This window comes from Ictalurus furcatus, chromosome 16, assembly GCF_023375685.1.
Source record: "Ictalurus furcatus strain D&B chromosome 16, Billie_1.0, whole genome shotgun sequence".
Lineage (NCBI taxonomy): Eukaryota > Metazoa > Chordata > Actinopteri > Siluriformes > Ictaluridae > Ictalurus > Ictalurus furcatus.
In genome coordinates this window covers 14,468,776-14,488,158 of record NC_071270.1, presented here as the reverse complement: position 1 = coordinate 14,488,158, position 19,383 = coordinate 14,468,776, and the positions used below count along the sequence as shown (strand labels likewise).

Below are 19,383 nucleotides of genomic sequence, written 5' to 3'. Positions count from 1 at the left end.
GACATGGATTACTGGAACCATGTCCTGTGGTCTGATGAGACCAAGATAAACTTATTTGGTTCAGATGGTGTCAAGCGTGTGTGGCGGCATCCAGGTGAGGAGTACAAAGACAAGTGTGTCTTGCCTACAGTCAAGCATGGTGGTGGGAGTGTCATGGTCTGGGGCTGCATGAGTGCTGCCGGCACTGGGGAGCTACAGTTCATTGAGGGAACCATGAATGCTAACATGTACTGTGACATACTGAAGCAGAGCATGATCAGTATGCAGTATTCCAGCATGATAACGACCCCAAACACACCTCCAAGACAACCACTGCCTTGCTAAAGAAGCTGAGGGTGAATCGGATGGACTGGCCAAGCATGTCTCCAGACCTAAACCCTATTGAGCTTCTGTGGGGCATCCTCAAACGGAAGGTGGAGGAGCACAAGGTCTCTAACATCCACCAGCTCTGTGATGTGGTCATGGAGGACTGGAAGAGGACTCCAGTGGTAACCTGTGAAGCTCTGGTGAACTCCATGCCCAAGAGGGTTAAGGCAGTGCTGGAAAATAATGGTGGCCACACAAAATATTGACACTTTGGGCCCAGTTTGGACATTTTCACTTAGGGTGTTTTTATATATGTATGTTTTTTAAATAAAGATTGAAAGAGTTGTTGGAAGCTTAGTGGTGGTGATGTTGAAGCCATGTGACCATGGTGTAGTTCATTTATAGTCTAATTTTAGTTTTTTACTTCTGGAGATTGTATTTAGGCTTCAAAACTCATAAAAGTTGTGTTCATTTGTAAATATTATTTTGTTGAACAATACATGTAAGAAACAGAAACTTTTGTTGGTCACAGAACTTTTCAGAGATTTTCTGCAATAATCCAAAAGCCAATGGAAAAATCCTATTGAATTTTTGTTGAGGGAACCAGGGTAATGCTAACTTCGGGTTGGCCTACAAAAATACCTCATCCCTTCAGCATTCTATGGGCATCTATTACCAATTGTTGCATTTCCTCCTTTTGACCACTAGGTGCAATAATAACTAATAATCAGAAAGACAAATATAGAAACTGAACACTGGCTTATATCTGACAAATAGCAGCATTTAAAAAAAAAAATTGGTCACTCAAGATGAAGTTAGTATTTGAACAAAATTTAAAGGGCACCTATTAAGCTTTTTCAGATATTACCTTTCATGTATTGTGTAATATTGCTGTTTGTGAATGTAAAAACATGCACAAGAAATGGAGTTATTGACTCCCAAAAGAAAGAACAGATTCTGAACAGCTGAAATGAAATAATTCCAGACTTACTTCCTGTACAAACCTACATAGGTTTGTAACAAAAAAAATCCCACCTCTGGTCGTCATTGGCTGCTCGTGAACAGCGTGTACTTTGACCCTCACTCAAACATTATAGTTGAGGTTGCATCCTGAAAGAGTTAGGTTCATGACTAGAAGACGTTTTCTGCGCTGCAAAAGCAAAACCACTTTGCGTGGACTCCCAAAGGATGAGGATGTAAACCGTCAGTGGTTACAATGCATTTTAAAACAATAACACAGCAGTTCAACTCTGACTTTTGTTTGCGTCCCTGTCATTTCACCAACGACCGCTTCTAAAAACTAGCTGTAGTCAACATGGGATTTGTTAAATGATTATTCATTAAAGATGGCTCTGTACCCACTTTATTTGGACCATCTTGCACCTCTGGATCACAACCTGTAGATTAATTATTTATGTATATATCTTCTACCAGGTGTTCCAAATGCATAGTTTTGTTGTATATATGTACTGCCAGTGCACAGCTGTTAGCTGTTAGCCTCTGCTAAGTGCTAAAGTTATTGTCAAAGTACATATAATCTTACAACTGAGAAAAGAGCTATTCTTGCCGTGCTTGTGATGGTGGTTCAGGTTGTATCACTATTGGACTTGGGCTCAAATTGATAAGGTAAAATCGACGACATTTTTACTGAGCTGAAATTTCGATGTGGTAATGGCCGTTCCCTTTCTCACACGCACTGTAAGCGGTAGACCAATCACAACAGACTAGGACATATGACCAATCAGCGCAGAGTAGGCTCTCTAAAAGGAGGTGTTTAGAGTGAACAGATCCTTGAGCAAGTCGTTTGTGACCCTGAGAATAAGAGGTGATGCTGCAATGTTAGTTATGAGAAAACTAAAGTGTTTTTTGACCAAGGAGGCATGTAAACTGTATTATTGTAAGAGACCTCTAAAACAAAATTAGGCACATTTATATAGCATAATAGGTGCACTTTAAAATGTGTGAAGTTTTGATTGTGAACAAGGAGTTTAAATTTTGTCGAATGGTTGATATATAAGGTATTGCAATGCCCCATCTACCCCTATTGATGAGCTATTTCTGATATTCTGAATGAAGAATATTGCCATTTACAGCTGTAGAAATAACTACTTTATGTGTTGAAACCTATATTTCACATAAAGTATTACATACATTTACACCATTTGGTAGATGCCCCATTTACATTTACACCATTTGTAAGATTCCATTATTCAGAGTGATTTTACAAGTGTGATACAAATAAATAGAACTTCGTAATCAAAACCACATTCTCATGCTAGTACAAATATGTCTAAAGCTAAAACTGCATTAGTACAACTGGTTAATACAGTGACTTTTAAAAAGATGTGGGGCTTCAGTCTTTGTTTGAAGACAGCAAGTGACTCAGCTGTTCAGACAGGAAGGGGACATTTATTCTACCACATCAAAGATTTTTGTTACAAAGCACGCCATATATAAATTTTCCAATTTAAGATCTTGAGCTGAAATGAGGAAAGATTTCATTTTTGGCTGTCCTTGCACTGTATGAATAAGTATGTAGATGACAGCAACAACTAAAACAGTAGCAAAGTGCTGCTGTCGTACAAGTATTTTGTCATTTCTGGTGGGGAGGTAGAATTAAGTTGGCGTTAGATGAATTATTAATAGTTGCCCGTCTCTATAAAGCCTGAAACAGGATAAAACTGTTGCACTATGCTGTGTGAATACACACCCAGACAGCGATGGCAACCTTTGTTAAGATTCAAGCTTTGAAATGCAAATCAACCCCCTCGACATTATACATATGTCATAATAACATCTGTACTCAATAGCAGCAAGTAGTGTTTGTGACATTTTCATTACTCTTTATGTTTATTGCTTCCAAAAAAGGTCTTCTCCCTGTCACATTTACCAGCTGAGTTACTTTGATAATTACGTCAACATGGAACAGCATCTGGTTTGCTTATGAGGATGTAACTTACAATTCAAAGAATGTGTTTTCCCCCAAAGAAAACAAACTGAAGATAAATATTCACAGCCTAAAGCACTCCAACAATTAATCTGAAACAAAAGTGAATCCTTCTCAACTCTTCACATCTACTTTTCTACTATGGGAGTTGGTTAATAGCCTCTGAAGAATCTTCATTCCTTTATCCAGCATACTTGCAGTCATCGATGGACTATAAAAGCTCAGTTGTCTCTGAAGACATTGGGCTAAAGTGAACTGTCCTTTAACATGTTGTTTCTTAATAATTGTAATGGTAAAATGGAAAAAATTGGTGATGAAATGTTTTGACCTCAAATAACATCATCTTTCTTCTGGCACAGACACCATCAAACTTATAAGGCCCCTTGTGAAAGTTGTCATTTTGTATCATGTATATACTGTATCGTGCAAATGAAAAGCCATATAGATTTTTTTAAAAAATCAAAAGCAACAGTAGAGTTCCTTGAGGCTGAGAACATAAAAAAATATATATTTTCCATGGATGATATTCCATCCATCCATTTGCTGTTCCACTTATCCTACACAGGGTCAGAGGGAGCCTATCCCAGGGGACTCGGGGCACAAGGCGGGGGCCAATCCATTGCAGGGCACAATCACGCATACCTCTCTGGACAATTTGGAAATGCTAATCAGCCTCCAACGCATATCTTTGGACTACGGGAGGAAACTGGCATACCTGGAGGAAACCCCCAAAGCACAGGGTGAACATGCAAACTCCACACACACAGTGTGGAGGCAGGAAACAAACATCACACCCTGGAGGTGCAAGGCAAACATGCTAAGCAGTAAGCCACTGTGCCACCACGCAGTCTCACAGCTCGAGGGTCCTGGTTTTGATCCTGAGCTTGGATTACTACTGTCTGTAGGTAGTTTCACATGTTCCTGCTTTGTTTGCGTAGGTTTCCTCCCACTGTCCAAAATATATGCAGGTAGGCGGATTGGACATGATAAATTTCTCATGGCTGTGAATGAGTGTATGGATATACAGTATGTGTGCATGGTCTCCTGTGATTTACATTTACATTTATTCATTTAGCAGATGCTTTTATCCAAAGCGACTTACAAATGAGAAAATACAAGCAAAGATATATCAAGCAGAAAACAATACAAGTAGTGCTACCATACAAAATCAATTAATGGAGTTCCAGAAGAAGCAAAGTGAGCAGAGTAGAGGTGTAAGTGCCAGAGTATCTTTTATTTGTTTTATTTTTTTTAAGGAGTTGGTTAGGTGTTCACGGAAGATGTGGGTCTTTAGCTGTTTCTTGAAGATGGTGACAGATTCTGCAATCCGGATTGAGGTTGGAAGTTTCTTCCACCACTGAGGAACAGTTAGTTTGAAGGTTCTTGAAAGGGACCTTGAGCCATGCTCAGTAGGTACTGATAAGCGTCAGTCGTTGATTGATCGCAGATTGTGTGAGGGAACGTAAGCCTTCAGGAAAGAGTTTAGGTAGGAGGGTGCTGTTTCAGACAAGGTCTTCTAGGTGAGCATCAAGGCCTTGAATTTGATGCGGGCGGCTACAGGAAGCCAGTGGAGGGAGATGAAGAGGGGTGTGACATAGGTTCTCTTGGGCTGGTTGAAGACGAGGCATGCTGCTGCATTCTGAATCATTTGAAGGGGTTTGATGGAGCTCGCTGGGAGGCCCGAGAGTAGTGAGTTGCAGTAGTCCAGTTTTGAGATAACAAGAGCCTGGACTAGTAGTTGTGTAGTCTGTTAAGTGAGGTAGGGTCTGATTTTCTTGATGTTGTACAGGATGAACCTACAGGACCGTGCACTTGTTGAGATGTGGTCTGTAAAGGCCAAGCTGTCATCAAGAATCACCCCAAGGTTCCTGGCCGTCCTGGTTGGCTTGAGTGTGGTGGAGCCGAGCTGTACAGTGAGGTTGTGGTTGATTGAGGGACAGGCTGGGATGACGAGAAGCTCAGATTTTGCCAGGTTGAGCTTAAGGTGGTGTTCTCTCATCCAGACCGAGATGTCCGACAGGCAAGCGGATATTCGTGCAGAGACGGATGGATCGTCAGGCTGGAAGAACAAATAGAGCTGGGTGTCATCGGCATAGCAATGGTATGAGATTCCATTCATGGTAAATTGACATCTCATCGGGGTGAATTTTCCTACCTTGCATGCAGTACTACCAGGAAAGGCTTCAGATTCGCTGCCACCCTGACCAGGATGAAGTGGTTAGTGAAGATGTATGAGTGAATCTTGACACTTGTGTTTTTTAAAAGAAAATACAGATGCTGTTTTTTTTCCTCAATCCATTGATTGGTTCCAAAAATTCTACAGACCATATTTACATTTTACATTTATGGCATTTGCCAGCCGGACACCGTTTTTTTTTGTTTGTTTTTTTGGTGGTTGGGAGGGGTGTCTTAATAGTATTCAAAACAGTCTTAGTATGAATGCAGACTTTAATACTTTGGAATAAATTTAAGACACAGGAAAACACGAAGGTAACAGAGTATGTAGTTTATTGAGAATCACCACCATACACATATTCTGGGGAGGGAATAGGTCTTGTAGGAGAATAATTTGTAGGTGAAAGGTCATATGATGTGTTTGTAGCAAAGCTACTATCATCATCAGAGGAAAGAATAAACAGGCCCTCCACAGAAGTTATGGGAAGAAGTTGAGCTTCAGTTTGAGTGGAAGCATGAACATAGGTCACCAATGGAATGATACGATAAGCGGGAGAATAAGGAAACCCTATGGGTACAGGTGAAGAGCAGAGACATTCCAGCAGAGCTGTAACATCGACGTCCAAATAAGCCAGTTGATGGTGTATATATTCACCCAGGCCTGTGAGATTGAGCAGCCGAGAGAGAGAAAGTACAGCTGCAGGTGGGTGTTGATCAGCTGGACGGAGATCAGAGAGAAAGGACAAAAAATTTGATAACACAGTAGTGGTAACACTTAAAATATATTCACATAAATACATGTACAAGCACATGCAAAGAATGTAGGAAACAGGTATCAATACATGACATGGAAAAAGCATAAAATTGAAAAACACACTCATACTATGGTTTGAGAAAAACACACACACCCACACACTCACAAAGATGTTCAAGAGAAACACACACACACATATACTCACAGAATGTCTAAGAAGCACCAAAAAACATATAAACATACTTAGAATTAGAGAAGAAATATGTGTAACATTAAGCAATAATAAAAATATATCTCACCCATAATGAAGAAGGGATGAAAATATCCAAATTGTTTAGGACAACGGGTGATGAGATGCGCACAGCTCGATTACCGGAAGTGGGAATGGCAGTAAGGGCCTTGGAAAATGTTTAAAATACCCAAAAGAAAAACATGAAGATAAGGGGATATCCAATGGCTGAAAATGTGTTTTAAGGGGCTTTCAGAACGAGAAAAGTTCATTCTACTGGTATTTTAAAATCCAAGAAGTAGTTTTTAAGGGGAATCAAAAAAAGACTTTAATAAAGCATATTGGGATTCCAAAAAAAAAGAGATAATTGGGCATAACCTAAAGATAAGACTGTATAAATAGGGCATTGAATCTGTTCTTAGACTCAGATCACTTTTGGGACGTCTCATGAGGGGATCTCATGTTGTTTTTTGAACAATAAACTGAATTTTTGCTTCTCTCATCTGTCTTGTTCGTGGCTTCATTTTGATCAGTAAATTGAGGATTATTGTATTGACTAACTAGAGGAAATTCAGCAACCTAGTCGTTTTAGATACGACAATACACACAAAAAGACACACTATTAGGATCACATGAATATATATAAATTCCTACATTCTTTTGAATGGCCATGGAATAAAATAAAATCTTAGATTCCACAAGTGTACCTTCTGCCATCATTTGCATATTTGAATGACCATGTAATATAAAGCAATGTGATAACATGAAATTAAAAATGACCTTATATGGCCATGGGCATTGTTTCGAATCAGGACAGCTGCCATTAGCTGCTATTGTCAAGCAACTGTTTGATGCCATACACAGCAATGCTTCACCTTTCACGTTCGCTGAGAGTAGGCTAATGGTTGAGAGGCAGGAATTTGGCCAATAATTGCTGGCCAAATTCTAGTTGCAATGATGCAGTATTAGACGATAAGCACATAATAATGAATCTAAAGCCGAATCCCGGACATTTTCTCAAATTTAGAAATCCCAGCTGGACACTTTTTTAATGTCCGAAAAAGAGGACGTGTCCAGGAAAAAGAGGCCGTGTCCAGGAAAAAGAGGCCATATGGTCACCCTAACAAAAGCATTTCAGAGAACAACTTGTGTTCATTTCTACGGGGTGGCTGTTGTTCAAGTGTTAGAGCAGGTTGTCCACTAATCATAGGGTTGGCGGTTCGATTCCCGGCCCATATGAGTCCTCATACTGAAGTGTCCTTGGGCAAGACACTGAACACCACGTTGCTCCCAGTGGCAAGTTAGCGCCTTGCATGGCAGCTCTGCTACCTTTGGTGTGTGTATGTGTGTGTGTGTGAATGGGTGAATGAGACACAGTGTATCTCTGGATATAGCGCTTTGGATAAAAGCGCTATATAAGTGTGCTATTTACGAAATGTATTTTGCACAAAATTAATTTGCACATGCACCAGGAGGTTGCTCAAGTGAGCCACACCTGGCAAGAGAGAACCAGAACTATAATCAAGCGGCTGTCTACGTAGTGTTGTGTCAAAAGATTAATTTCTTTGGTTTTAAATGAAATTTTTTAAATCCTGATTAATTTTTTTACTAAATTTATCTGTAATATGATTACTTTTTTTTTTGACGTAACTCGGATTACAGTTACCAGTTTTTTGTATACTGATTACGTAACGCTGTTACATGTATTGCATTGCTCCCCAAGCCTGGTTGTAGTACATGCATCCTGCAGGATCCGGTACATCTAAAATATAGCACACCTGTGTTCTGAACCCTTTTTATGTGGATCCACTACCTCTGCAGCTGGATGTTTCACGCAGTCTCATGAAGTCTCACTCAACAACATTATCAAAATAAATAGGTTTAGTTTTTAATTCACCAAAAGTAAAATAGAACACCAAAAACAACCTGAAAAAGGAAGCATTTATCGTTAATATCATTTGAAAGAACCCAAAAATGACAGTGAGAAAACAGAGAAAAATATTAAAAAGGCAGGAGTCCAAGAGAGTGAGCGGCAGCAGGTCACTGATGAAGCAGTTTGGTGACCGTTCCCATGACTAGCGTTGATAATGTAGCCTGATTGTGGAAGGTTTTTAGAAGTGCTCACAAGGCTAAACACTGTCAACCTGCACAAGGCCTTGAAAGTGAGTTTGACTCCTACGAAGAAAATGCACAGTTCAGCCATGAAACTCTGTCTGAACGCTGATTGGCTCCTTTGATGCTGCGGAACACCCTATCAGCCACACTTCTCCACCCACACAACCTTATATAATCCCAACCAACTCGCCGCCTATAGCCTATGCGCAGTACTAAATTTCGTATCCTACAGACCTGCTCCCCAGCACCACTGTCTAGATCTGCTACATGGGGGCTCCTCCTTCCGTACCCTTTGCAGCAGCAGCATGCTTCTCTTCTTCCATGTCTGTACATGACTATGAGAGCAAGTATCTTTACTCACTCAGCAGCAGCAGCAGCATGCTTCTCTTCTTTCTATGTCTGTCCATGACTATTGAGCAAGTATTCATACTTGCTCAGCAGCAGCAGCGTAGCAGATCTAGCCCGCCAGACCAAACCTATTTACACTCCATCCCCATCTTAAAAGCTCACAATTTCACTCCGAGAGTTGTCATGGCTGAAATGGCATTACATTACAGCTTACAGTACATACAGTCAGTCTGGCTTTTAGGGAGTACAGGGACTCAGATACGCTGCTTGGTTACTGTGAATACCATACCAACCTCGAGTGGAGTGCAAGCGGGGTTTTTCCAAAAATGAATCTTATTTGTAGCTTGCAGCATGAATCTCTTCTCATCCCCACGATCTCATCTCTGATGTTTTTGAACATTGTGGGTCCACTGTTTACAAAGTTCAATCCCAAGCCATTTGTGGTCTCATGAATACGTAAGGGAATATTTTGTGTTAGATAAGACACTTTTTTCTTGATTATGTTGTGCAGTTAATGTTAGTTTTATTTTGAATAGGCCTACTGTATGATACATAACTTTGTTTTTGAAGTGCTTTGGAAAAATGTGTTTTGTAGCTAACTGAGGTGACAGTAAGTTTGGGGACGGGACCTTTCACCTGCCACCTGACCTGCCAGATCACTACCCTCTTAGTGTCGCGGAACCTGCAGATTTACAAATTAAGCACTGAGTACGTGTATACATGTACAGAAACATTTTAAGATGTAAAGTTAAAAAAGATTCTTAAAAAGAAAAATAATTATAACTCATGAAAACAAAATATATAAATACACATATAATGAAACCACTACAAAATGGAAAAAATTCCATGTTTTTGTTAATGTATAACCATGTATAAGTCTGACGCGAATAAGCCTAGGTGGCCAAATCTGGTTGTAGCATGACACACTTTTACATTAGTAATACAACATATTTTATACTGAAACATACTGTATAAACTAATGTAAATTAAGCTTCCTATGTATCACATCTCTGTCTGCTGCCATATCAAACATCCAGAATCTTCAGCAAGCTATATTACTGTACATCCAGCACAACCACAAACTTCATATCCCAAAATTCTCAGTTGGCCTGTGCACATTCCACTGGACCAGTCACATGACCCCTATCTCCCCTGATCACACACAACTGTTTCTTTGCACAAACTCCTGAAATAATCCAGATTTTATACATACTTCAGAAAATGCTGCCTGTGTGAGTCCAAGTGTTTGCGTTGTGGTACTGTTATTCGTGTTCTTTGACTCATAGCATATTCAAGTTGTGTTTGAAGATCTCCTGGTTTTGATGAAGATTTTGGATTTGTCCTTGTCTGCTTGTGTTTGTCAAGCACTTGATAAACACTTTGCACTTGCATCCAGCTTTCAGCCTTATGCTTGACATTATGAGAGGTAATCATTTCATGGATTTTTGATATATTTGAAGGGCCACTAATGACATAGTAACAGACAGAAATTCATTTTAACTGGCATTCTAAAAACGCCAGTTGTGCTTTAGCCATCAGCTAATACATAGTGGCTAACTGTGAATGTTTATCCCAATGAGATCAATTATGCAGTTCTGTCACATGATGATATGCTTTTAATTATTGTCTCATTAACCCATAAGTGCCTTATGAAAGTTGTAAAACCACTTAAAATCACCACATCAATTGGTTTTACATGCATGTGCGAGAACTGTGCTATACAGTGAATAGAGAGCACATGCTTCATGTTACTATTCTTAAGTGGGGGTCTAAATAAAACAATTAAAGCAAGTGTTACACATTTCATAGTACTATACCACCAATCATGAATGCCTTATTATTATTATTATTATTATTATTATTATTATTATTATTGCACAGCAGCATCTTTTAAATCATGTTCTAGGTGCAAAGGCATTCAATAAATCAGCCAGTTGAAAGTTATCTTGTTTGCATTTAACTGTTGCTGACTAAAATAACTATTACAAATTGATTGATTTTTATGAATAACTACTTTCTACTTGAATGTTGTGTTGAGCTTTTAAAAACAAAAAGGTCCTTGAAAGCTCACCTCTTACTTATTGTCTAAATCACCCCAATAGGTGAAATTTCATGATTTTCGGTGTAACTCCTACTAGCCTGAAAAGACTGTGTTGATCTCTGGCCTTTTAAATATTTCCACCCACGCATACCTGTGAGTGCTTGCAAATATGTGTGAGAGCCTGGAACAGCTTTATTTCCATTTCAGCCCCACACTTTTATTAGCCGCTCGCTCAGTATAGCAATATTTCCTCATAGTTAAAACACAGAGATGGTGTAGTTTGTCATGGCATTAGCAGAAATGTACCTTATGTCTCTGGGGTGTAAAGAGAGTAAAATAAGTCAGCAATATTATCATTTTTAAACGGAAAAAGCCTCAAAAATTTATCAATATTTAATTCATAATTGGCACCTTGAGGAAGGCTGAAAGAATATTGCACCATCTCAGAACATTGCTCACAGTCCTGCCTGTGCTTTTTTATGCTTGTTTTTAAGCCAATGACTTAAAAGGGTGTATGAGGGAGCACTTTCTGGCTGCCATATCTCTGTTTTGGTTTCCAGTATCTGGGTTATTCAACCAGGCATTTCTGAGATATACATTGGCAAACAAAACAGGAGTTGAAACAAGGGTCTTGGTCTCAGTCAGGTGTAGAATTGTATTGAAGAAGCACAAGAAATGCAGGTTTTTAAAAATTATTATTATTATTTAGGTTTGTCTACAGATTATGTAATTTTAGCCCTGATTTTACTGTCTCAGATTAATTTCGGGACTCTGCAAGACCCCAACCACCCCAACCCAACCCCCCGTATACACGTTTGGCGCAAGTTGCTATGCATCTACCTTGTGCTCGTGTAGTGTGAGTGATTCATCAATGCCATTGTATGAGTCTTTGTGCTGTCCTAGATGCTCCAGTATTTTTAAGCATGTCTGCTATTCTCAGCAATGAATTTTGTAGTGTGCACCTCTACAAAAAGTAACAAGAACATTGAAGAGACTCACAGAGGAAATATTTAATCCAGTGTAATCATCTGTTCATGTCAGGGCACATCGTAAGCCCAATAATGTTGCTTCTATAATAAAAATTTGGCATGTCATGTCCAAATGGTTCTTAAGAACAGCAAAAATAAAAAACAAAAACAACAAAGTTCCTGGCATGACAAAGTATAAAATATGGGGGGGGGGTTTTTGCACTACAGCTCCACTTCTCTTTGCAAAACAAACAACCTTGCTCTCTGCATCTCCCCAACCAATACTTCATTCAAATTTTTTTCTTATTTTTCTTTTACCATGTTTCCATACAAAGTAGTGCAAAATAACCACCACAGCCAATTGCTCAAGACAGTCACACCATAGACAGCTCTCATTATTATTGTCATGAGAAAGTGGGATTTGAGAGTCAGGCACAATTCATCTGTGATTTCTCCAGGTGAAAGGTCATGGAAACAGTCTGTGATTGCTCTGGGTAATGTGTACACTACTACATCCACAAAACGTCTGGGTTACGTATGTAAACTTGTTTCCTGAGAAGGGAACGAGACGTTGAATCACGCTTGACGCTTTGGGAATGCACTTGGTGGAAATGGTGTCTGAATACATGTGAAATCATGCCAATCAGATTGGCCTGCCTCAGTCAGGTGATGAAGTAGAAAAACGTCACAAAGACTATATAAGGCAGCCACAAACTATGTCATTCAGCTTCTATTTGTTTGAAGGAGGGGAACTCTACGTTGTATCACGCTTGACGCTTTGGGTACCAGAATACCCACTATGCCATACTGAACCATGTCTGTCAAAAAATGTCTGTGATGTATATAAGCACAAAAACACTTCTTGAACAAACATAGAATGTCTCGTCTTACAGCATTCCCTCAGATAATGCCTTAGAGGAAGCCAAACCCTTGCTTGAATGTGCCCATGTAGAATTCCAGCACCTCAGGTACTGGTTCTACTAGCAATCTTTATACCCCAAAAGAATAGGTATTAGAGCATACACTTCCTTGTGGATAAAGCTCTAGTATTGAAAACGTTCTCACAATTTCAGTTGAGAGATACCTAGGAGTTGGTACCCATTCAGGGGCCTACACTGCTTCGACAGGGCTATGATGTCTGAAAACCATACTCAGAGTTGGTTAAAGCGGCGATACCAGCAGCACACTCTACTGGTTTTGACGAACAATAGCCTCCGCACCTCAGTGATAGGGACAAACTGACACTATCTGCACCACAAAGTGTAGCGACACGTATTTAGAGCATACACTTCCCTGTGGGCGAATTTGAAGTGTTTGTAGAATCCACAGCACTATCCTGGTAGTCACTGGGTCCCACTAGCCTACTTGAATAGAGCGTAATAGAGCATACAACTTCCCCATGATAATAAATACCCCCTTTTAAATATGAAAAGAAACATTTCCTCAGAAATATTCTGTGTTCATAACAGCCCACCAGACCCGACTGAAGGGAGGTCAATATGGATGTGCGATTTTCAGATCTTATCATGAAAAAACAATACTTGAAGTGAATATGCATACGATAAACTTAGTGTAACACACTGAAACTGAGTATATGTCTCAGGTAACGCAGACCCAAACTCAGCTGCATCCCCACACCCCGGAAGATTGAAGGGAGAGATAGACTTTTTTTAAGTGAAAGTATCATAGGTATGTTACCCTGCCCAGCTAACTGAACAGGGACATAAGAACATGGGAGATCATTGAATACATAATGCCCTACAGAAATACTGGTGGCAAGCACAACCTCAAAGTCCCCGATACCCCACTTTATCAGCCCTTCTGGACTACTTCTTCCTTCTAGTGCTTAGAACGGTCCTCAGATCCATTCTCGTGCTTCTGGAGTACTAGGATTGCAGCTGCCCAAACCCCCTGCCTCTGCGTGGCTTTCTGTTCCTCTCTATCAGTGCTAGTCCAAGGCTAAGGACTACTCGAAGCCCTGGGAGCTCAAAGCAGGGAGGGAGGAGTATATCAAATGCCTCTGACTGTTTTTCACTTCTTGAAACCTGTCCACAACAGTATTTACTACATCAATGAACAAGTCCGCAGGAGAAACCGGGGCATTCACTTTTTCTCTCTCTTTTATTCACAACAAATTAAGTCACAAATGCCTCTCCACAATCACCAAAGCAGTCACAGAACAGCCAATGGCACTGGCCATCTGCTTCGTGGCATGGAGAGACAAGTCTGTGGCTTGGCAGAGCTTCGCACCCGCCTTGGGACCAATATCCTATAGCTCTGTTAGCAGGTCATCTTGATAAGCTTGAAGCACAGCCATAGTATGCAAAGCCCCACAAGCCTGACCTGCTGCTGCATAAGCCTTGCACACTAACTGTGAAGACACCCAGAATGGCTTCATAGGCAAGGCCCCTCTAAGTTTGCTACTGTACCAGGAGAGAGATAGCCCGCAAGCATCTCTTCTACCACATTGTGGGGTTAAAAACCCTGCTGGAGTATGTTTTTTTCCATGATCTCAACACATTGACGTGGAGCTCGAGAAAAAAGGGGAGCTTCTTGCGGAGGCAGGATTTTTTACCACTGGTGACGAAGCACTCGTCCAGTCTACCACAAGGTGCCTCATCAGCTGGCCATTCACACAACCTATAACAGCTCTTTATAGGATTCAGAGAGCTGCACGGGTTGTGCTGCCTCCTCTATCTCCTCAGAGGTGGAGGCGGCGGGCTGATTTATCAGTCCCGGGGGAAAAATCGCACTGCGAGCTCCCGCTGGGACTGGAGACTTGGAACCAGAGGAAAGAGCAAGTGAAAGGGACTCACCCATGTTGCTCTTCCTTCAAACCCATCTGAGACTCTGATTTGAGCTGGCAGACTGCTTCAACAGCGGCTGGTCCCGAACCACGAGGTGTAAATGCCCAGCTCCTTTCAGTCAAGAAGAGAGCCAGCTGAGCCTGGAGTTTTTTTTAGGGAGATTTTTTCACAGTGCATGCAGACAGCCCCCTCAAGGACTTACCTAGCATGCTCTGCTCCCTAAACATTTAACACAGAAAGTGTGCTCATCATTCTCCATGAGAAAACCGGAGTATGGCAGGACACAACCTCCGAAACCCCTATTGCTCATAGTTTCTCCTTTTTTTATGGACAAACAATATGACAGACAATAGAACAGACAATCACATATAGTACACAGACATGCGGTTCCAGAAAACAAAGATGCTGAATGACGCAGATTGTGGGTGCGTTATTCAGTCTTTGTGATGCGTTTCTACTTTGTCACCTGACTGATGCAAGCCAATCTGAATGGCATGATTTCACACATATTCAGACGCCATTTCCGCCAAGCGGCATTCCCAAAGTGTCAAGAGTGATGCAATGTAGAGTTCCCTTGGGAAGGGAACAACAGATTGTAATTGATAAACATCATGTAGTATATGCAGTACAGCAATTCTGAGATTTTGAAAGTCATGTAGCGTCCACTTGGCTTAAGCACCACTGGCTCTGGAGCAGAAGAGATTCATGAAAGAAACAGTATGAGTGTTTGGTTTTTAATATGTTGCTCTGCAGTTTCATCCTGGTCTCTGATTGAAATATAAAATAAAATATCTGTTTCTATTCCTTTCTTTTCAGTCCCTCCAAAAATTGTGAGCTTCTCAAACAGTTTGGTGGTGAACGAAGGCTCCAACGTTACTCTCATGTGTCTGGCTAACGGCAAACCAGAGCCTGCAATCAGCTGGAAAATGTTGTCCCTAACAGGTAAGTGACTCCACTTTGCTTTTTTATGTCATGCAATACATATTTATATTCTCTCAAAATCACAGCTCAGGTCCAGCTGAGGTCCCGGTGCACAATAGGTCACACTGGTGTGTGAGAATGAAGAAAGGTGTTTATGACTTATTTTGTATTTACACAATATAACATTTCAGTTAAATTTTACAAGAACAAGTTTCGTTCCGTCATCTCCCGTCTGAATGAGTATCTGTATTATTGCATCCCTTAATGAGGTTTATGAATATTCCAAATTACACGTCATAATCAAATACGGTAACACAGTGGGTACCGTTTCAGCAAGATAAGTTGTATGTGTGGGTGTGTGTAGACATTTAAAATAAACCTGGTGGTACGTTTGCGTGTCAGCGTGCACCACAGAGAAATCAGCTCTGTTTGAGCCTGTCTGTTCCTCTGCTGCACCCTGTGTGGCTTCACGTTATCATGGAAAAAAATATGTTTTTAATGTTTAACGATTCATGTGCTTCTATTGTGCTGTAGCCCACATCTCTCTGCCTTTGTGTCAGTACAAGAATCTGGTAATTGAAATGTTAATATGACATCGATGTGACTGACTTTTTTTTAAAAATTATTATTAAGAGCTTTGATAGGCTCTATTGTAATACAGTACAGGTGTCTGGCAGAGCTTTTTACAGCTTTTATTAATAAAGATCAACTGCCACAGTTAAAGCAGAGAAAGAACACATCATGTTCATTGTCATTATATATGTACATGGTTATAAGTGAGAAATATACAAATGAAAGTATAAATTAACCTGCACACAATTATTCAGCAGGATCAGTACTATACACAGTAATATTGTCTTTTACATTATACATGTTAATTCTAAATCAGTATCACAGTTGACATAGTGTGTGTTAATTTAATGCAGATTCATTAGTTGGGCACTTCACTGCCTTGTAGATATAATTTACTCTGATACACATTCTTGAAATGTAAGACCAGAAGCAAGTACAGGCGAGTGCACATGAAATGAGGTGTACTACACTTAGCCTTTCTGCAGTCTCAAATCTGGATGACAAGCTTCCCAATTTCAATAGTAACCATTTTATAGCATTTGCAGACTTACAGTGCATTTATTTCCAGTATATTCAGTTTAGCCTTAAACATATTTTTAAATTGAAGTATTTGAAAATGTAAAGGATGCTGTAGCTGCTGTTGTTGATATTATCCGGTATGTAAGTACTCAACCCCCTTAAACTTTAAGTGTGACATGAATGAAATGAATCAATGGAAAATACACCATAATAATGAAGTCTAGGGAAAAATCAATAGAGTTTGTACAATTATTTACAAATAAAAATGGTCAAATTGTGAAAGTATTCACCCCCATTGCTGTGAAACCACTAAATTACCATTTGCCATCTGAAGTCATATAATTAATTGAATGGAATTGACCTGTGTGCAGTTAAAGCAGCATGCAATCACAAAATAAACACACCATTTCCAGAAATAATTCCAGAGAACAGACCTAAACTAACAGCTTTATGAATGCCAATTAGCTATCAAATCCAAAGTTTTGGATATTAGGGTTAGGGTTTTTGTGTTTGGTCATAACAACTTTTATCGTCCCATGCAGCATCATTAAATCCATTATTTAAAATAGCAAAGAATATGGGGACATGGTGGCATGATGGCTTAGTAGTTAGCACATTTGCCTCGCACCTCCAGGGTTGGGGGTTTGATTCCTACCTCACCCTATGTGCACAGAGATTGTATGTTCTCCCCATGCTTTGTGGGTTTCCTCCTGGTACTCCAGTTTCCTCCCCCAGTCCAAAGACATGTGTTGTAATTGGCATTTCCAAAGTGTCCATAGTGTGTTTGTGTGTATGTGTGTGTGTGTGTGTGTGTGTATGTGTGGGTGTGTGCATTCGTGCCCTGCAATGGGTTAGCACCCCGTACAGGGTGTCATCTGCCTTGTGCCCTGAGCCCCCTTGGATATGCTCCAGGCTCCCTGCAGCCCTGTGTAGGATAAGTGGTACAGAAAATTTATGGATGGAAAGAAAGAATATGGCACAGACTCTGCTTAGAGGAAGTCATCCACCAAAGGTCAGTGACCAGTTCAAGAGTACATTAGTCAGAGAAGCAACCATGACGTCAAGTGTGACTCTGAAGGAGCAGGAGAAATCCATAGTTCAAGGGGGTGAATACTTATGAAAGGGACTATATCATTAATGATGTGAACTATTCCTGCCAGTCACACCTGGCTTTGTGGGAAGACTACAGCTTAAAGATCTGAATCATCACACCTACAAAGACCACAGCTACAGTGACAGATACTTTTCTTAATAATCCCAGATGTCTAGCGTTAACTCCCACACTGCATCTGCAGCTAGGCATTGCCACTGACATGCTCAGGATTTCCATTTGCAGTCCTTGTTGAGCACTAGACGCTTATCTAAATCTGAATCTAGGGCGCAAAGTGAGCCCATGCATTCCCATTGCTGAAAGAAACTGATGAGATTTTGTTTCTGAGTAGCAGTGATTGAATGGCCTACACCTTTTGTATATCACCTTTACATTAAGATAATTCCCTACAGGAACACCAGATATAATTGGGTGCCATTGTGTCAAAGACTGCACTGAAAGTTAACAGCAAAACAAATAGTTTAATTTAGGAGGAAATTAGAACAACAATAGCTTAGTGTAATAGCCTACCTTTTTTGTAATATTACAGCAACTCTTTGGTAAATGAAAGAATAAATGCCTATGATCTTTGGAGAAACCTCCTGTGCTTTTCAAAGGCAGTGATTTATGTTACAGTTCAAAAGATATGAAAGCCAATATTCCTCCTTGTTCTAAAACTGGTTTCTCTCACATATTGCAATCCAATAAGTATTCTGAAAGAACACAGGTGTAATAAGACTTTGCACGATAAGCAGTATCAGTCTTATTGTGTTCTGGGTAAGGGTGTCCATTTATCTGATCCAGTTTACTTACTTTCTAGTAAATTACACAAACCTACTTTTTTGTCACCCATGACTTTTTTTTCTTTTTTAAGTATAGAACCAAGTAGAGGCGTTAGATTTATTCTTCTGCACGTAGTAGTAGAAGCATTTTTCTTGGTTGTAACCAGCGTCCATCATTGTGTTAAATTGTGCATGGATCTTTCATTTGAAGCTTCATTTGACAGGTACAGGTTGTGAGGTTTTTATATGAGATTTTAACATTAATATTCATAATAGAAGAGGGCTGCAGAGTTGAATTGGTCTTCGTATAGTGCTGCAAAACAGGCATGGCATCGAATGCTAATTCACTATTCAATAACAACAAATGAGTTAGAATTCTATGAAGTGCCATTCTTATGCAAAGTGTGAATGCACTTAAAGCTAAGGGGTTTTGTGCTTACTGTGCATCATGTTATCAAAGCGAGTAATCATAACTACTTACAGCTTTAATAAATACTGGCAGTTTCTCGTTTTAACCTACAAAATTTATTTAGTGTTTTTTCCTGTAATACAAACCGACAAATGGCGCATGAAGGCATTTTAGATTTGTGCAAAGAGAGAAGAGGATTATACATGATATTTTACAGCTTCATAATATTGCTTTGCTGCTGGATATAGAACAAGGTCAATACTAATAATACTAATTGAGTAACTGTTAGTAATTTATCATTGCCCGTGTTTAATTGGTTTGCATAAGACACTGTTTTTTAATGATGCCATTTGTGTCTGCAAGGCTTGGCTGCTAAAGCACTATTACATTCGTTAGTAT

The 19,383-nt window shown here is 39.9% G+C and overlaps 1 protein-coding gene across 3 annotated transcripts in view; it reads left to right on the top strand.

The window, feature by feature from the left end:
• ntm (neurotrimin) overlaps nucleotides 1-19,383 on the top strand; it is a 470,405-nt gene that overhangs the window by 412,070 nt on the left and 38,952 nt on the right. For all 3 annotated transcript variants that reach the window (XM_053644572.1, XM_053644574.1, XM_053644573.1), the window contains exon 4: nucleotides 15,507-15,632. In XM_053644572.1, the coding sequence (XP_053500547.1) occupies nucleotides 15,507-15,632 (126 nt within the window). The remainder of the gene's footprint in view (nucleotides 1-15,506; nucleotides 15,633-19,383) is intronic.